This window comes from Leuresthes tenuis, unplaced genomic scaffold, assembly GCF_036924035.1.
Source record: "Leuresthes tenuis unplaced genomic scaffold, fLeuTen1.0.hap1 SCAF_3, whole genome shotgun sequence".
Taxonomy (NCBI): domain Eukaryota; kingdom Metazoa; phylum Chordata; class Actinopteri; order Atheriniformes; family Atherinopsidae; genus Leuresthes; species Leuresthes tenuis.
The window spans coordinates 6,583,528-6,604,264 of NW_027325357.1; the positions used below are offsets into that span (position 1 = coordinate 6,583,528).

At 37.2% G+C, this 20,737-nt stretch overlaps 1 protein-coding gene across 6 annotated transcripts in view; it reads right to left on the minus strand.

The window, feature by feature from the left end:
* The window catches only part of LOC140303001 (dedicator of cytokinesis protein 3-like), a 172,608-nt gene that overhangs the window by 93,054 nt on the left and 58,817 nt on the right, over nt 1-20,737 (minus strand). For all 6 annotated transcript variants that reach the window (XM_072381560.1, XM_072381559.1, XM_072381562.1 and 3 more), the window contains exons 2-3: nt 11,508-11,591; nt 2,538-2,578 (exon numbers count right to left, since the gene is read on the minus strand). In XM_072381560.1, the coding sequence (XP_072237661.1) occupies nt 2,538-2,578; nt 11,508-11,591 (125 nt within the window). The remainder of the gene's footprint in view (nt 1-2,537; nt 2,579-11,507; nt 11,592-20,737) is intronic.

Sequence of the window (20,737 nt, forward strand, 5' to 3'; positions counted from 1 at the left end):
CTTTACCATTTGTGGGGAGAAAAGTATTACCTTTCACAGAGTATTACCTATAGAAAAAATTAAATCAAGCATGTCGAACAGTTAGTTTGCTAAATATTTCTTTAGGGTAAACTAGCCATTTCTGTTTCAGTTATAAAATCTTCCTGTCATTAAGTTACATAAAAAAAAACCTTGCAGATGATCTATTTTGTCTTACTACCTCTCTTATCTACAATGCAAAAGACCTAGCAAAGACCGAAAAAGAACAGCTTATGGAAACACTGCTGTCTAGAAATAGCAAAGCTAAACGGTGAAGCCTCTTATGGACTTCCAGAGCAGAATAGAGATGAGGACAATGGGACACACAGGACAAGAAACCCAGACAAAGTACAATATCAGAAGGGCTGGGGTTCTTTAAATCAACTTACTGCATCAAAATTATTAAAATAAAAACTTAATACACGCATAAAGGAATTCACTGCTTACTTAAAGTTGCATTTGTATGCTAATGGGTTCATCTAATCTACCTTAAATACAACCAAATTCAAGTTCTTCCAGTAATTAAATTTCTTAATTTACCAAATGAAGTTGCGACTTTTCAAGACTCTTCTAACGTCTAATCTTCTAACTTTCTAGTTCCTGGTAACAAATTCATTTCAGATGTTCGACTATTAATCTATTACAGAAGAAAAACATGAGATTCTGCTACATTAGAGGCTAAATGGCAAGCTTATAAAAGTCTGCATGTTTGTAAAATCCAACAGAACTATGGGTCAGACTGATAAATATATCAGCCAAGTATTGGGATAAAGCTTCTCTGGCAGTTTTTTTAATAGGTTTTAAAAGATTAAGCATGATTTTGTCAGACCAACAGGAGAAAGTAAAATGACTGATAGTACTAAGTTCCAAATGGCCACGCTACAAGGTGGAATGAGAGTTCAGCTCTTATGGAGAGGAAAAGGATGAGGAAATTAGTTCATATGACAATAAAGCCACACACTTTCAGAGAGCCTCTAGTGACACAACTTTTCACACACAAAATGGCCAGAATCAATTGTGTTAAGACAGACTGTTAGCTTGGCCAACCACTCAATGAAATGGGTGTGAATACCAGATTTTCAGTTTACAAGCACCAAAAATTAAACAGTATTTTCTGAAACCAAATTATTTGCAGATGGAGACTGAGGAAACATTTCAACAGCTAACAAATGTCTCTGTTGGAGTAAGCTGGTGACTTATCCAGAGAGCATATGAGCAGCATTGTCAGTGGAGCAGTAGCTCTGGCCTCCTTGTGTATTTCTACAGAAGATGCACTCAGGCCACACACTGAATTGTAGATCACCAATGTTCTGGAAGCACTCAAAGCCTGACACAGGATACAGACAGCCAGATGAATATAGACTTTAGCCATTAAAACATATTCTTAGACTTGTTTACTGGCAAACGTGAGCACAAATAAAATGTGATCTGTTACTCTTTGGTGTGCAAATAAAAAACATGACTGAGAATACACTATTATGTTCCTGTACATCATGTAATTGTGGACTGAATGCAGGCTTTTACCAATGTTCACACTGAGTTACTGAGAGCTAGAGTACTCAGCATGTAGGTCATTCTTTTTGAAAACAGGCAATGCTAAAACAAAACCAAAGCACTGCTGTATGTTTCAAACTCTTCCTTCATAGGTACAATGAGTAACATATTGTAAATTATTACAGCATCAGGAGGTGTGAGCCAGAGGTTAAAGGCACAAACCGTAACTACACATGTTCATGTAAAGCTGTGGACCTTTTCCTCTTGTTATTCTAAATCTTTGTTTCCTCTCATGTTATATCTCCTTTGTACATCATTAATAAAATGAATGAAATGTCCCAAGAAAGTATTTGAGCTAAACATCATATGTTCTTTGTCAATCTTGTCAATCTTCACTTCAAAAGTCCCTGTGTTTACATGCACAGTTCAGTTGAACCATGGTTATAGCTCAACTCGGCCATTTAGTGAGACAACTATCACAGTTCCAGCATAGAAGCACAGGAGTGATTTATTGACTGAGTATGTGTGATTCCTCTATGATAGGCAGCGATATGGCCTCCTTCACCTTGGGAGTAGAGTATCAGACTTTTTCCATTTGACCAAACAGATTACAAACCAAAACAACTGACAAATAATGGGCAGTCAGTACTATGTTGACTAGTGAAATGGACAAGTTTACAGATTTGTTCATTTCTGAAGTGCTTTATGCTTTAATATTTATAATCTTTTTTTTTAAATGACATTCAAATCTACTGAGTGTTTACTATCTAGCAACACTGTGTGGAGTTTAAAGTCTGTCAGAGACAACAGTGAAAGATTCACAGAGAGAAACCTGGTCTGAAGGAAGCACTGCACCACAGAAAATACCCTGCCTTTGAATTACATAAGTCTCCTTGACACATAACAAACAAAGGTGGGCACAACTCACTAAATAATAAGCAAACATTTAAAAGGAATGAAAGGATTATTGGATTATTATTGGATTGAGAGATGAAAGTAAAGCATAAGCTGTCAGTCTGTCTTACCTTGACATTTGGCTTCCTTGTTGAGAATCCTCTGTACCATCCTGAAAGAGAGCACAAGTAACAATGACTAAGACTGATAAGCAAAACAGATTCAGTAAAGAGTTGAATGTGGTTATGAGTCAGCAGCTTGACTGAATATACAGAGCAACTCTGGCTTGAACATTTTCCAACAAAGAGGTCATCTTTCTCTCAGATTCAATCCTTAAAAAGTGAATGAAAAACAAAACATTCAGAAATTTGAAAAACAAAATGCTCATCAACTCTTCACTTGTACACTTAAACTGTACACTTTACACATGCAGGCCAACAAATGTCTGGACGATAACCAAATTTTCAAAACTTTGTTAATTTACACAGATCAAAACAATCAAAGAAGTGCAATGCAAGAGGTAAAACAAAAGCATCATCTGAAATGTTATTTTCAGGCACTAAAAGGTATTTTCATGCACAGTCCTCTGTTCTTCACTCAGCTAGATAGCGTTAAAGGGCTTTTCCTTTACCAGTTAAAATCATTCAACCACTGCTGCCTCCTGTGGACACTCCCTTTTTTGTTGCCCAAGTTCAACATTGCTTTCCATTCAGTTTTTTCTTTGTCCCCTAATGTTTCTGCTATCTCTGATGGGTTTGCTTTGCTTTAGCAGCTTAATGATGATCTATTTGACTTACAATGAAAGCTCATTTGCAGTTCATGCTGTCATTTTATATTTTAAAAAATCCAAACGTTGACTTTACCTGCTAAACAGATACATTTTATATATATATATAAATAATAGTCACACTTGTTCATGTATAAGCATCTGTGGGTCGTTTGTCATACTGCATTTGAGCTTCTGAAAGAGACAGTTGAAACTGATCTCAAATGCATTGTGAAACATACAAAAGAATATTGTGCACATTCTTTAAAGAGTTATTCTTGACTGCTAATGTTAATAAGACGTTTCCCCCCCAAAAAAATATGAGCAAAAGGTCTGAACATGCTGTTAACCAGTCATTTATCCAGAAAATGTACTTGTAAAATGAACACACTTTATCAGAAGATGCAACACATGCTTAGTTTGTACAGCTGTCAAAAAGAGTAACATTCAATTTTTGTATATGCGCATGTGTTTAGGGGGAAGGTTGCAGGAACTAGATGATGGCCTACTTGATGTGAGCGTACACTGAATGCTATGAGCTTATGACTGTGGACGACAAAGTTAGAGAGACACTGACAGACATGACGCCCTCCAGCTGAAGACAGATTTAGTCCACTGCACTTAACCCCGTGTCAGTGTGTGTGTTGGTGTGTCTGTGGTGTGTGTGTGTTGGTGTGTCTGTTGTTCCTCTATCTTTAAAGGGACCATTACGCAAACTACAGGAAACATAAATATAAGTAAAATCTTTAAAAATAATCTAAATGTTTAAAGTTTATACAAATGCCTTTTGTTGACTTAGTTGACTTCTTCCTTCTTTTTTCAGAAAACCACTTTAACAACAGACCACAAAGTTTTATCAGAGCTAATGTCACCTTAATGTTTTAATTAAAGAAGGAATTTTCAATAACTACTCTAAATTTAACTAATGACATTTAGTTTGGTCTTAATTCTATTAACATAGTGTAGGTTAAGAATTTTTTCACAACTGAACAATATTTGCAAAACAAAACTCATGATTTCTATAGACTGTTTACATTTTGATAAACATTCAGGGTATGCAGTGTATCTGTTTGTAATACATTTATCACTGGATAAAAATCTGACAAGCATGATCATTTTAAAGAAAGTTCTGAAGCCTCTTTTTTAGTTTTATGGATACGGGATGTTAGAGCAACTGGTCTGTCCAAAGTAGAGTGAGAATAGATATGATCCGAACTACAGTTTTAAGATCAGATTTATTGTCATGCATACACACAAAATTTCTCCTCCGCTTTTAACCCATCCAGGTGGGCACCTGTTGGCACACACGCTCACAGGGTCACACACTCATAGAGACAGATGCCATACACTGAAGCAGTGTGCAGCCATTCACAGCGCTTATTTACATTAAGCCATGCATTTGCAAGTCATTTTACATATGGACACTAAAACGTTGATAAAAATCTGTCTAAGCTAATCTGCTCACTGTTTAAAGTCCAGAGTCAGAACCAGATTGGTGACAGAACTGGGCTGACTTAACAGTACTACTCACAGTCCCATGTGGTCTACACTGCATGACTATGTGTGTGCAAGCAATGAACCCACTTTCTGCAGGTCTCAGAAAGCACAACTTTCTTTCCACATGGAAATGCCTCAGCCGAGTAGAGAGCTGTCATCAAAGCTGACTCAACTTGAAATAAAACGTTGACAGCTGAGAAACACTTGTATCCAGGGAGTAAATATGGCCAGGAAAAGCACACAGGCAGTAGGGACATTTATCTCCATCCAAGTGGGAATTACAATGATTGTGTCTGCACCTACTGAAAATGTAAGGGTTGGAGGATGGCTGTCACCAACAAAGTGAGACCAAAGAGACATTTATTTCAAAGTTTTCATTATCTTAGACTTCTAGTTGTATGCAACTTAAAAGACAATTCTTATAAATTTTAACAAGAGTTGGCAAAGCTTTGAATATCTGAATCAAAATATCAGAACCAAAAAGAATTTTTTTTTTCCATGATTAAAGATTTCAGTTTTGTTGGCAAGGATAAACACATTTAAATAATGCCCAAAACAGACAATTAAAGGTGAGAAATTTCAAGCAAGACTATGAAAGCACTCAAAAATGCTTCAGTGATTCCATTTATAATCAGAGTATCAGATGGGATGCTTCACATTAACTTTCATCTTATCATCTTGCAAAATTATGAGGTTCATTTTTCCACGACTCTCCATAATTTGATTTGAATATGGAGATGGAGGTTTAATTGGCTGGTTAATTAATAACCAATCAAGATTAATTTTTCACCAGCATTAAGATGGCTGTGTTTATTCCCCAGCCTCTCATCTATATGATAATCAGAATGAGGCTGGAGCAGAGCAGTCTGGGCCTGTTTGTGAAAGCTGAAATGAGGTGTGTGTGTGTGTGTGTGTGTGTGTGTGTGTGTGTGTGTGTGTGTGTGTGTGTGTGTGTGTGTGTGCAGTTACTGTAAGGAAATAGAAATTATGACAAGAGAATTGAATGACAAGGAAAAAAAAACATTTCTGGCAGGTATATAAACATATATTGTATTATATGGTATGCATGCATTAAATACTACTATATGACTAAAAATATTTGTGAAGATACTGACGCATGTGATGCACGTGTGATGTATCAATGTATCATGGGGTGGATATTTCCCATATTCTTTACTGTAATGCAGCCTTTCACAAAAGAAGTGTAATCATCTTCCCTCCCGTATCCAAACAGTTCACAAAGTGGTTATTAGAATAATCATTTTGCACTATAAGCAACATAATCCACAATAATAATCACTTTAAATCATCTCCAAAAGGTGGGCACAACTCAAGGGGCCACTTTTGTTACATTAATGGAGGTTCAGATTGAACTCATAATGGAAACTGCATTACACAACAGAGTTCCATCTAGCTATCAAATCAGCCGAATGTGAGTCTTAAATGATGCTTGATATCCCTGTCGAGCACACCTCAAGTTCAGTTATGAAAAGAGAAATTGCTTGTTGATGCAGTAATAACACCCAAGAGGACATTTTTCATTGTAATTTCAATCATGACAGAGATTCAATAGAGGTGTGCACTGCAGCTGAGCCATCTGTCCACTCACTGTGAACACAACAACTTTTACAAAACACTGACACTGCACATGCATTGGCTAGTGACTGGAGAGTATACTGTGTTAAATTTAATTGAAAATGGTGGATCAGCTAATTAAGTGTTATGGCTAAAACTAACAAATTATGAATATTTTGGAAAGATTAATTGCACCAATAATTGCCTTTTACACGAAGAAACAGGATTTGTTGATGATTCTCACACAAATTTCTGCTTTCCTTCAATAAAACCTGAGGGGAAACCCAAAAGAAACTAAGCATGAGCTCCTCCAGGGGTCCCCTCATCAATGCTTATTCATTAGTCGTGACAACACCAAGACAACACTGTGGTGGTGCCAACTTGATTACAGAGAGGCACGGAAGAACTGTCATTTACAGTAAATCTCACAGCAATGACACGCTTCAGTCAATTCCTTCTTTACAACATCAGGAGGGTCCAATTCCAGCAAGTACACACCCAAGCTTTTTCTGGAGCTAATCTAATGTGTTGCCACCTGCCTGGTATTAAACCCTCCCAGGTTTTCATATAGCATTGTTTGCTGTTTGCTATGATGACTTTTTTTTGCTGCTTGCATCTGACTATAGTGCAGGCCTCGAGACTGATGAAGGAAACTGCTCTTTTCTAGCACTTGAACTAAATGCAAGAACAAGTGTTTTCCTAAGTGCTCATGTCAGGCTGCTCTGCAACACCAAGACAATGAGAAAACAAGATTATTTTCTGGTAAATTCTTTGCTTAATTTCTTTTTTTTATGTGTTTGTTGAGTGATTACATTTTACGGTTCCATTCAATCTACCACTACCGCATTTTGCTGCATCTACAATACCAACTCCATCTGCGAGTCCTCCTAAGGCATGATGCATTAGTGCTAAATCATTTTTGAGAGCAACACAGTGTAAGCTGAGTGCCCCTGCCACACATTATATTGTAACACTTGCCATGCCGTGGCACAAATGTGCTGGATTCAATGTGTCAATCTCTTGATAAATTGTGACATATTGAAGTGCCACTGTACCTTGAAGCCATGGTCAAACCCTACATCCTCTGCTACAGGTTAGGCTGTTCCATCCATCAGAGACAGTTTTTCTCCTGCAGTGATAGGCTAAGTTCACTTTTCCAGCCCACACCTCAACCACCGCAGCTCATTAAAAAACAGACCTAAAAAATTGCACTTTTTCAGTTTGGTGCTCAAGGAAGAGGACACAAAAATCATTTCACCACAGGCATAATGGAGTAAGCTTCAGTAACTTTGACATGAATTAACAAGTTGTGATAATAAAAACGAACGAAAAGAAAATTATAACTCAAAGGGGTTTAAAGGTCCAAGCGGGCAATGGGAGTTTCAAAGGTCACCTCCTTTGGTCAGATCTCAGGTTTAGGAATACAATTTCTAAACAAAAATAAATAAAGCCAAGTCTGTTACCCGCATGTGCATTTAAATCTCATGCCCCCCCCCAAGTCTTTGATTGTATTTACCGACTTATTTCTCCTGGTCATCTGCCAAAGCAGAGGCTTGCTTTACATTAGTTACAGCGTAAAAGCCTCTCCCAAAGACAGCTGAATTGTTGCTATTACTACTTCAGGAAGCTGACAGTTCAGGGAGTTACGATGTTCTTTAAGTTTTTGCTACACCACAAGCTAAATTTTAATACTCTCAAGTGTTATAGCTCTGACAAGATCTTTGAGTGGAAAACAGGGACTGGATTCCCACTTACTGCCAGCTATTTGCCAATCAGTGGGGTTTCCATATCACTGTCATCCTATCCATTTGGGAGGATAATTTGGCGGATGAGTGTTTGCCACCATGAAAGGGGGCAGGAAAAGACTACTTTAATGTAGACTTTCCAAGCATCTTGAACTGTCATTGCACTTTCTGGATAAAAGTCTATAAGTATCTCTGCAGCAGCTGAATTGGAAACGTTCAGACATTAACAGATACCTACACATAATAAATGTTCCACTGAAAACCATTCTCTGATATATATCCATTCTGCTCTAATAGCCAGCCATTGTTTGGAGGGTATTTTCAGCTAATGTGTTTGCATGCTCAGATAATGACAGACGCTCTAGGAATCTTGAAATTGCCATGGGGCTCTTGACAAAAAGTTAGCCCTGGTTCGGCCTGATAATCACTGTGTCTTACTGTGATGTCAGCCTCTGCCACATGCACTCAGATAATAGCTCATGTCCCTTGCTTGCAGGATTGTATTCCATAACTGGAGCAAATTAGATGCTGAGTGGATGTCGTGAGAAAAGCTCAGCCTTTAATATGATTCTGGTTGGTCAGTACAGACAGCTGGGGACAGAAAAATATACAGAAGAGAAGCTTGGGGAGTGGAAAGAAAGAATAACAGATGAGAGGAAGAGGGAGGAAAAACGGTGAGGAAGATTGTAGGGGAGGACAATGGTGGGGCATGAGGAGGCCAGTAGAGAAATGTGAATCCTTGCAATTTTCCGCATCCATCAACAGAACATTTCCTCCTTTCTGTCTCTGTCCCTCCCCTCCCTTCAGGGGCATATTGCCCCCAGGGTAAAGAAAGGCCCAATCAGCCGCCGGCGTTAGATCAATGGGATTGTCCTGCCCAGCTGTGGATAATGGAACACATTCTTGCTAATTATCTATAAGGCAACATTTCCTGGTCTCAGACAAATCCTTGCTTGAGATGCTAATTTCTGTGAGTCAAAAATAGTTATAACAATGAGAGTAACTCTGGCTAATAACTTTGGCTCAAGTCCAGATTTTCACTGGGCTATTACAGGTTATTTGCACCCATTATTTCACAAAACCATTAATGTAGCAATGAGTATTTGTCTATGTGCACATTTTTTTGCCGACACAGCTGAATCTGTGGAAGCTTTTCTATCTGGCGTCCTCACAACAATTTGTTGCCTGGGGCAAACATAATGTCACATAACTGTTGCTTTCAACATAGCTATTACTTCTACTGAAAAGTAATGTGAAAAAAATGACATGTTTGTTGCCTTTTTAGATGACAGGGGACTCAAACATGGGCTGCAAAATATATATTTCTAAAATACTTGACTCTTTCAGTGATATTGGATAGCATTTGAGATGGAAGCTACGACACAACTCAACCACATTTTGCCAGAACATTATGACCTTGACAGGTGAAATGAAAGACACTGATTATCTCGTTACAATGGCACCTGACAGTGGGTGGGATATATCAGGGAGAAAGTGAAACCTTCTGTGCTTGTGATGTATTGGAAATGAAATAAATGGGCTAGTGTAAGAATTCAAAGGGGACTTTGACAAGAGCCACATTGTTATGGGTAGACAGCTGGGTTATAGCATTTACACAACTGCAGTTCTTGATAGAACTGCCAGATCTGTAGTTGTCAGGACTTCCCAAAGTTGTGCAAGGAAGAAAAACTTGTGACAAGCGTCTACTGCTGAATGCACTTGCAATAGACATGTGAGCATCAGAACTGGATTACAAAGCAATGGGAGAACGTAGTCCAATGAATCCCATTTTCTTTTGCATGCAGATGGTTGGTTTTGTGTGCACAGGAACAAGGTAAGCTGGCAAGCAGTCTCATGTTTTGGAATAACTTTGGGTCCTACAATTTATGTAGTTGTTACTTTGACATATACTACCAATCTAAACAGTGCTTCTGACTAAATACACTCGATGGAAACTGTATTCCCTGAGGCCATTAGCCTTTTTCAGCAGGATAATATGCACTTCTACAATGCAAAATAGTTCAAGAATGGTTTGACCATGGCTTCAGATTTAAGGGATTCATTTATCCTCCAATCTCAGTCCAGTCGTATCTAGTTGGGTCCATGTCTCTATGAGTCAGGGCTTAGTCAGTGAAAAAAATGCATCTATTAATGATACAAAATTAAATGATGCGCTCCTAGTAATTGCTGGAGGTTTCATTCATGCATCTCTCTCTGCTAAATTTTCAACTTTCCAACTGTTCATTCATATTTTTGTGTGTTTTCCCCATAATTTATACTGTAACAACTTAAATTCAATTCAGGGGTTGATAGAGTATCATTCAATTCAATTGGGCAGTTGATCATAATGTCATGGCTGACATGGTGTATATTTACAGGAATTCGGGTATGGATTCAGAAGTTGTTGAAGAAATAGAGGCAACCTCATACAAGCCTCCAAAGTCAACTGCAATAAAATATAAGTAAATATCTAGTCCTGTGGGAAATGCTCTAGGATATTTCTGATACTTGGACTTTTATTAATCACAGTAAATTTAGGGAGGCATCTGACTGGTCCAAAATTCATTGTGCAAAATCACGAAAGAACAAATATATAGTCAGAGAAAAAAATAAACAAATAAATAATATTAATTCAAGATAAATCAATTAAAGAAAATAAAAAACAATTTTCAGCAATGATAACAACATTGAATGTATACCGTCTCCCACAGTTTTTCATGTCATAAAATCAGTCCAGGGAATTGAGCAGAGCTTCATAAAGTTCTACTTAGTGAAAATCTGACCTTGAAAATCTGTGTGCATGTGTACAGAGAAGAACTGGTGCTAAAGTCTAGCTTCTTTGTTCTTGAAGGCATTAGTATAGTTGAAGGCATAGTAATAAGTGAATCCATAAATGATTACTTTGTGCTTGTGGATGATACAAACATTATGTGGGGTAACTATTAAAAACAATAGCTTTCATTCAGTGGATTTATCTTTTATGATGGAGAATGCATCAAAAGATCACTTGTTCTGCAGAGATTGTAGGGTGCCCGTTATTGTCATATGTGCTACTTATGTATGTCTATCCCCAATTTCAGGATTAAGATTTAATCTTATGAACACAATAGCCTAACTAAACCTGACTGTTGGAAATGATCCTCTCAGCACTGAGAAGTTAATGTTAATACTCTTAGGTTTCCAGAGGGCCCTGTGATTGACTGGTCACCTCTTCAGGGTGTACTCTGCCGTTCCTCCAAAGGAAGACGGGATAGGCTCCAGCCCCCCTGTATTATCTTATGTGCAAGCTCTTGGGATGTTGAGAGAGGCGTATTTTGTGATTTGTGTATTTTCTTTTATGTGAGCAACTGTCTGAAATCCTTGATATCAATATTTATCATAAGCCTTGGAGGGTATTTACAGTTTTTACTAATACTTCAGAGAAGTTTTTGTGCTGTTGTAACAATGATTAACATGATTACTGCATCAAACATTCATCACCATCTCTCATAAAGACAGATAACAGGTACAAGCCTTACCTTCACATTTTTCCTGAATCTGAACCGTCTCCCCCACCTCCAGAGCCAAACCCTGAGTCACTGAGCCTCGGAAGTTGCAGATGACTGAAGAAAAAGAAACAAAGCAGAGAGGATGAAATTCTAAGATACAGGTGAAGATGTCAAAATGACAAAGACTGTATTTACATCTAAGCGACTTCAAGATTGAAAAATAGAGGTAACAACATTAAAGATAGGCTTCTGAATTTTTGAACAGCAACAACTTATTTTCATAATTTACTGATCTAGCTATGTATTCTTTTATTTTTTTCCAGAAATTGAAAAGCAATTTCATATTAAACATAGCAGGCAAACCACACAAATACAAGAGCTGTGCCCATCTCCCTTCTTCTCCAACACAGTCTCATCCAACATGTCCCATGACAGCAGTGTGACGTTAGCGTCAGAGCCTGACTGAACATTTCCACTGACAGTGCTGTACCAGGCAGTGTTGATGTTAATATCCCTCATGACTGCACCAGTGCACCCCCAAAACAACAGACGTCAGAGTTTATTCAAGTGCTGCAGTGACTGCAAGTCATGGTACAAGGCTGAAATATCAAATGCTAAAATCTCACCCCAGGCAAGATGGATTTCATAAACCATTCAAAACTATAATAATCCTTAAATCCTTGGCTTTTTCTCCCTTGAACATTTCTCCATGCTCTTTCCTTTTAGCTGTTCTGGGTAATATATCAAATTCATGCCCCATTTAAGCAAAGTTTGACTTGCCACAAATGCTGTTTCCAAAGGTTACTGTTGATTAGTTAAAGATAATTATTTAACTAGAGGATATCCACCATAATGTTCACAATAACTAGTAAGTGATAAAATGTCATCTTTGAACATAGAAATTTGTCCATTGGGGAAATTTGCTTAAATTTCAGAAAAAACAACCCACGACTTGCTGCAAACAGGAAAAGATTGATCTAGGCCAAGTATTTGTCCATTCAGGACAACTGTAAAGACATAGTGGTCCAAAAAGTCATGTATAAGGTAATTAAAACAAATATTATTATCATTTTCATAAGAATTTAAAGTCCATTATGACTATTATATTGTATTTCTGGTAACAGCTCTCCACTCGTCCTACAAAATACCAATTACAGTAAAATGTAGCTAAGTTTATCGAACTTGTTGAGATGTTTTTAAGAATTTTTTATTTTAGACATGGATTGTTGGAAATACAGTGTAGTCAAAGTAAAGAAATGTTCACACAAACCCGGCGGTAATGAGAAGTAGAATATGTTATTTTCCCTTGAGGATACCTTCACTCACATCACAAATATAACCAGCAGACAAACATTATCCAGGAACTTATTCGTCTTTGCTCGGTATCAAAACAGCAAATACCAGCGCCTGTCACAGTCTGTCAGTACAAGTCATTTCACAGAATGAATGAGAGTTCACTGTGCAATGAAACAGTTAAAGACACTCAAAGAACAGCAAGTGAAAGTGATATTCTGGACAACAGAATGTTCCATGTCCTCATGATCAGGAAGAACCGAAATGCTGGTACATTAAAAAAGTTTTTGGCGTATATGGCGTCGGATGTCAAGCAATGATAAGCACCTCGTTACTCTTCTTGCTAAAATGTCACAAGGACATATGTAGGTTGTTACAAATGGAAAAGTAAGCAGATTACATATTGAGGTCAGAACTCAGTGTTGTGGTGGCCAAAGGAAGAAAAAAGAAAGCAAAGTTCAAAGGTCAGTGTAAAGTTAAGAAAAAGTTAGTTTAGAAAACCTAAATGCTTTCCAACTACTGTTAACTGTGTACTTCTTTCCTCTCTGTGATTGTGTTCTTCAGTCAGACAGAAGTCTTTAAAATAGTGAGCCTTGGCCAAACTGAATGTTGAATAAACAACAAGAAAAGACTAACTCCATCTTTCTGTATTTGTTTAACTGGCTGCACTGTAAGTCTCTTTGAGTTTTAAGACATATTTAAGGCCACAGCAGCTCATATATTCTACTCTACAACTTTGAAGACAAAGCCTGCTTTATGATCAAAATGTTGTCACTCTTGCCAAGGCCTCCTTCTGTCAATGATGCCACTCTTTTGTCTTTGTCTGAACATTTAGCACTTGGCTGTTATTACAAACGTTGCTCTAGAAGTGTGAAAATCCAGACAAATCCTCAGCATCATTATGCTGTTATGTCACAAAAGTTCTTGACTTAGTCTCTGATAACATGTTGAACAATGTGAATTATGAAAGACACGATCAGACAGAGGTGTTCAAATCGATCCATTGTTGTTTTCTCCACTAAGCAACATGACTCCAAAGCACATCTCTAAATTTGAGCTTAGTTGTTTATTTCATACTCTCATAATTGCAAATGGTCACATAAAGTATGTCATTTCAGCAAAAAACACTCGTATGTGGGGGACATAAGTAGTGAAATTATTCTGTTGTTGTTGTTTCTGATCGCTGTCTGATATTTTGGCAGTGAGGAAACAAACCTGACACCTCCCAACATCAGGATCTTTTGCATCCGTCTCTGTCTGACTTTGTCTCTGTGTCACTGTCACCTTCTGTCTCTGTAGCATCAGTGCTACTCTCCCTGTTGTTGTCACCATCTGTCTCGCTGTCATTGCCATCATTCTCTCTATGTCACTGTCATGCTCTCCGTCTCAATTATTAGTGTCAGTCAGTGTGGGACCGTCGCCATTTGCCATTCTGTCATAGACACGCAGTGCTCCGTCTCTACCCCTGCCGCTCTTGTTTGTTTATTGTGGCTTGTTGTCATCACCCTCATTCAGTCATTGTCAGTAGGCTGTCAACTGTCAGAGACCTTGCTATGGTCTCACTCTGTCATGCTGCCTTGCCCAGTGCTTGGGCCAAAGGTAGATATTTAAAAGTGTTGTACTTCAGAATTAAAAGGAATTTCAACGGATAAATGTGTGAACCTCCAGAAAAATTAGCAAGTCTGCTTTAAAACATTTGGGGAAACCAAACCCACTGCTGCATTAAAAATATGGCTGAACCCACTTATATTTGTCAAGTAAGGAAAGAGTGGCCAAAGGGTCCTGACTGATTTTCATTTTCATCAAAACTACAAAGCAGCATGTATACCTGCTTCCAGTTCATTGTAAATTACATTAAGATTCATTGTGTTAGACTGCATAACTCCTTAAAGACATGGAATCAGATTTAAAGTTAATCTCTTCTAAATTGGCTAATGCCAACACCTCTGATCATTTTCTAAACAAGTCCATCCATCATGTTATGGATAATTCAACTAACCAAGAGACAAATAAGAGCAAGCAGAAGGTAAATCCAGAAATAGCAGCATTGGATGTGTTTCATGGAATAAAGGAAATTAAACTACAAATTTGAAAACAACATGGCACCAATTATCTCCTGAATCAAACACGATGAGTGCAAAGACATGTTTCATGCGCAAATAGTAGTATGGACTTAGGAGTTGTCAAAAAGGAGGAAAACAATTACCACTGCAGATGAAACAATCCAGTGGCACTGTGAGTGCATATTTACACATGCACAGCACACATCTCTTTATCTGGAATGCAGTTTGGGAGGAAATTAAGTCCCATTCTATCAATTTTGATGCATATTTATAAAAGGAATAAGAAGGATACCTTACATAGGATACAAGGATACATCTTCAAAATGATCCAGTGTTAAAGAAGTATTTCAATGAGAAAGTAAAAAGTTTTGGAGCTCCAGGTTATGCCTAAATTCTGCAGTACGTGCCTGTCAGAAACAACTTTTATAGCATGGTGACTCATCACTGAATGGAAGTTCACCGAGGCTCTCTGATCTTCAATCTTTATCATTTCGGCTGCTCATTCACACTCAATTCTGAAACGTCCCTAAAACCAATATTCTTATTGCCATATTATACTGTCTCGTTGTGAAAAGCTTCTTAGCTTTAATAGATTCTGTTCATCTTAACCTCATTCACTTTTCTTATCTGAGCTAAACTGAGTTCATGCATGACACTCCATCCTCTTCCTCCTCCTCTTCCACCGACCTGTTATTTAAAAGCATGTCTGAAGTTCAGTTAGTCCAGATCAAAAGACTTCTTTTTAAATACTGGCTATTATGAACTTATGTCACGAATACTGAGAACAGCATGTAGCTTACTTATTCTTAACGTTATGGAGGAAAGATAATGATTCATGAGCCAACACCGTGGTATAAAAATACAGTCTGCGTTGTTAATGAGTCCTGTTCAGTGATTATTACAGATATCTGCTCTATGATAGATTTTAAAAACAATCTGCTCAGCTGCATACACTTATATAATTTCAGATTAATCAAAATAAACCTTTAAATGTGAATGTACGGCTGGTTATTGTAATTTAGAAAAGACCTGTATTTCTGGTAAGATATTTCATAAAGGGAAATGTCTAGTGATCTATCTTTTCTCAGATTAAGACATAGTGAAAGCTGATGTGTGTGTGTGTGGCTGATCTCAGTATCTTCCTTAAGTACCCCTGTATCAGATAATCGGGGATGTAATATGTCAAAATCATCGCAGATGATTAAAAAAAATTCATAAAAACAGTGAACCAATGAATGAAAATGGTCTATATCGATGCCATATATTCCAGATTAAGTTTAATTCCAGCCCATCTGATAGAATATTGACCGGGAACATGATGTAATCCCTGAAGGATATAAGGTTTATTCTTTATCAATATAAAACATGGACACAAAGCCTTTTTAAATCAGAAAAATAGGCAGTAAGAGACAAATCTACAAAGTAAATACAATTTCGTTTGTAACAGCAATTTCAAAAGTTTTGCTCTAACACGCTTTAGTTGGTTCACCTTTAGTAGACATGTTTCAGAGCATTTTTTTCTGCCCCTGGGGAGACTGTCACAAAGCTATGAGCTCTCTGGAGAAAAGAGGAACCAGAGGAGATAAGTCAAGAAGAGGAACAAATGCACACACACTGAACAGAAAAGGATTAGCATTGCTCTATCCAGCTGGTATTGGCATTCAGTTTATCCAGTGGATTGAGTCAATAGTCTGACAAATGACTCGGATCTGTTAAGCCAGTCGCACCATTTAGCTTGTGGCCTTTATGTGTTTGAGTGTGTGTTTGTACGAAACAGTTGAGAAATAACTTGAGATTGATGCAGTTTCCCTGAAAATCAATCACACAACTTCAAAGGCTTTGTTTCAATATTTAATTGCTGCATCAGAATCCTACCAAATCCAAACTGAAGAAAACATCTGACATACATTTTTATTACTGTGAATTATTTAAAGAAGCCATTTTTTCCTATATAGGACAAGATTTGCACATTTTCCAAGCAGATGCTTGTTCCATGCTTTTAACCAAAGCACGTCACAGTAAAGATGAGTACAAATCACATTAGCATGACATTCATTCATCTTATTCAACCTGTGTCAATATAGAGATAGAAAACTTGTATGAGCTAATTTCTTCCTTAACAGTCTTAATTTAGAGTAATTATAGTCTATTATTGTAACGCATTAGCAATGCATGGAAAGCATTTATGTTATAGGAAACTTGTGATTTGTGAAGTTTTTCAGGAACTCATGTCAAGTCAACCTCAAAGCTAAATCCTAATTTCAAAATCCAGTAAGATGATGAGAAACAATATAGTAAAGTCAATCAACTTAAAAAATTTAACAAAATCCCTTTTGTGGTACTACAAATGTCTTGCAAACTGCAAACTCTACCTTTAAAATCTTTATCTATAGAGAAAGACTAAGGTGTTTCTATCAAAGTTTCCATGTGTGTATATCTTGATAATAAGGTTTATAAGTACATTTATACATGTAGAATATAATGTAAAGTTGCTTTGATATTTTGTAATGACTTGTAGTATTGATTTGGTCAGTGACTGAGATGCTGTATGTTCACAGATGATGAATGATGGGTGAGTGAGGACAAATGAGACAAATCTCTTGTAGGGTTTTGTACTCAAAAAGTATGGGATGACTTGAAACTGAAGGAAATGCACCTGGCAGATGAAACACAGAAAAGACAAAAAAGTGTAAGAACATACAAGAAGACAGAATGTTCTAAGCTGGGTTGAGTATCCTCTGTGGTCTTTACATGCCAGCTGAGGACTGGAACACAGCCTGTATAGCACTATTTTATCTCACTGAGCAAAAGACCCTGTTTCTACATTACAGTGATGTGGTAGTTCTCATTTAACCCTGGATATCTCTGGTTAAATACAGACTACTTTAAGCCCAGTGTAACATCTTGTTGCATCATTTTATAATGACACCAACAGCTGTAAATATGTAAGGTGCCTCACTATATATGATAATAATTAAAATTGACATTTTTGGCAGCATGGCATGGCAAGGCAAGGCAAGTTTATTTGTATAGCACAATCCAACAACTAGGTGATTCAAAGTGCTTTACAGAGACATTAAAACAGTAGAGATAGAAAACATGATTTCAAATTTAAAAAAAAAAGAAGAAATAAGAACAATAGATTAAATCAGAGCAATAAAGATAAGATTGAATAGAAATGTAAAATATGATTACGTTTTTGTAGCATGGACATGCTATAGCTAAAAGTAGACCTTTTACAGCCCATTAATTATATGTAGATCATTAGATGTCATTCCAGCATCTATAAGCATCTATGTTTCTGACTGTGGATAACTTTAAAAACAGCATTGCACATTTGACAGATGTTCGACATAAGTTCTGCAGACCCCAGCATGTTAAAAATACTGTAAATGATAGCGTTTGACTTACAGCTTTTTTTGATTGTTAAAGATCTTCTTGAAAACTGTCACTTCTAAACCACATTTAATTAGATTAGCTAAGTAATATTCGACTTCTTTCAGTTATCTTTACAATGGAGAACTGCTCAGCGGGTTACTAGTAATAGAAGAAGCTACAGCTTAAAAGCTCCCCTCAGCCCTGCAGTTTTTATCATCTTTCCACTAATTTTTTTTGTTTTAGTTTCAGGGCACCTTTGTAACTTTAATGCTTTCAATTAACTACTTTTTAAAAAATCACCAATTGCATTGTAATAACACTGTACACTACGTGCACACCTAATGAACACAGCCTGAAATAAAAGTTAATTTTGCTTTAGATCTGTGAACTTCGTGGCAATGTTGAGGTTATCACTGTTGCATTTCTTCCCCCATATATATATAGATACTCACACACACACAGCCACACACACTTATGAAGTGAGAGATGCACAACAAAAGCATATTTTTATCTGACATCAGAAGACATTTTAGGGCTCATAGTTTCTCTTTAGTCATCTCTACCTTATCTTACACATAAAGCTTCCAAAGGCAAAAAGCTTGTGTTTCTTTGAGAACTTTTAGGAGGTATTTCACCGTACAAAATAAACTGAAGACAAAAAGGATTAAAAGATAACAAGAAATATGAAATATTGTGTTGCATAAAATAACAGAGTGCACTCAAACTAACCAAGAGATCCAAGAGCAAGGTTCCCTGTCTAAGCCATTCTATTCTTGGGGATTTTCTGATTATAATCAAGGTTAATATTACACTGTATAATATACATTTGACATGGGATCAGCAGTATAGTTGCTTTATCCTTTGATTCTTTTTTTTAAAATCAAGTATAGCTGTAAATAATGTTATGATGCTGGGTCATATTTGAGCCATTGTGATTGTTGCTTCTTGCCTCTCTCGTCTCCTCTGATCATGTGTAAGTGTATGAGTGATCTCTCTCTGGAGTTAGTGTGCAATTTTGCATGCATGTGTGTTTGTTTGTGTGTGAGCTGACACAAGTGGGGCTCTATGATTGGCCTTTCCTAAAGGAGTGCCTCCTCAATATTAGACAAACAGCTTTTTGAAAGAAAAAAATCTCAACTCACATCAGCTTACGTTAGATAACTGTCCCTTGGTAGCAGTTGTGTAAAAGTAAAAAGCTATTTTGTGAACACCTTTTCTCTTATTTCATGATTTAGGACCTCTATGCCATTTTTTTGCTTTTATTTTCTATACTACAAAAATTTAGGAGGTTTAAGCAATGTTTTGAATGCTGTTTTGGGCACTTCTCAAATATGAAGGAAAGAAATTGTGCAGCTTCCCTTTCTTCAGACTGGGGAAGAGTGGTAAGTTTCATATCATGTTAGATATGGGTTTTATAAAAGGCTGGGGATAAAATAATAAACACTGAATTCAGAAAATAAACAGTAAATCAAAGAGCATCCCTAAATTAAGGGTTTTTAAGAAATATAGGGAAAGAAATGTGTAAATGTACTCCAAAACTAGCATGGAGCAACATTTTGCATAAGCATTCATCTGTGGAATAATTAATCCATTACCAGCTCCTTTAAACAAAATGGTGAAAATGTGTGACAAGCAAAATATGATAATTTCCCCTTTATGCTACTTAATAGATTTTCCTCTTTCTGTAAACCATTGAGGACTAATGCATATTATGTTGCATTTTGCAGAACTCGTGTTCATTTATTATTCATCATGTGTGCTTGGTGCTGCAAAATGTGGATGCCTGAAATGTGAATGCCTGAGAAACATATTCCACAAGGATTTAGTCATGCGTTTCAACCATAAGCACAAGAAAAGAGATCAAGTGTGTTTCCATTACAGAATTATAGCTCTTCAGTGAGGACAGTTTTGGAAAATAAAGCAGTTCGAAAAAAAGAAAACATTGTGCCGGCAAGTGCAACCTTTGCTTTCTGTGATAGAGGGAGGGACTAATACTGGTTTAGAAAGGCAAAGTATTTTGAAACGGACAGAGGAGAGCATGAACAGAAGGGCCTATACTGTCCATAAATTAGTTTCTACATAATGATGGCATGCACTGCATGAGCATGCACATTAGTGGAGTTTGTGTGTATGAGAAAATTATGTGTGTGTGTGTGTGTGTGTGTGTGTGTGTGTGTGTGTGTGTGTGTGTGTGTGAGTCTGTGTGTTTTCATGCCCCGCGCAAAAATCTCATCCTAATTAAGACATGGAGCTTGTCATTTTAACATCCTCCGCTATGCCCACAGGCACACACAGGCAAAGTCTCAAGTGCACTCAGCACTCCAGCAGATGGATCGTGTGTAAGTGTCTGCGACTGCGTTTGAGAATTTGCCCTCTAGCTGCAGCTGCTGCTCCACAGCTGATGTGGTGGATGGGGTGACAAGGTGAAAAAGAGATAGACTAAAAGCCAAAGACACTGCTGAGAAAGACATGCACCTTTTTTCATGTGTTCATTTTACTCACTCATATACATGTGCAGTGACTGTA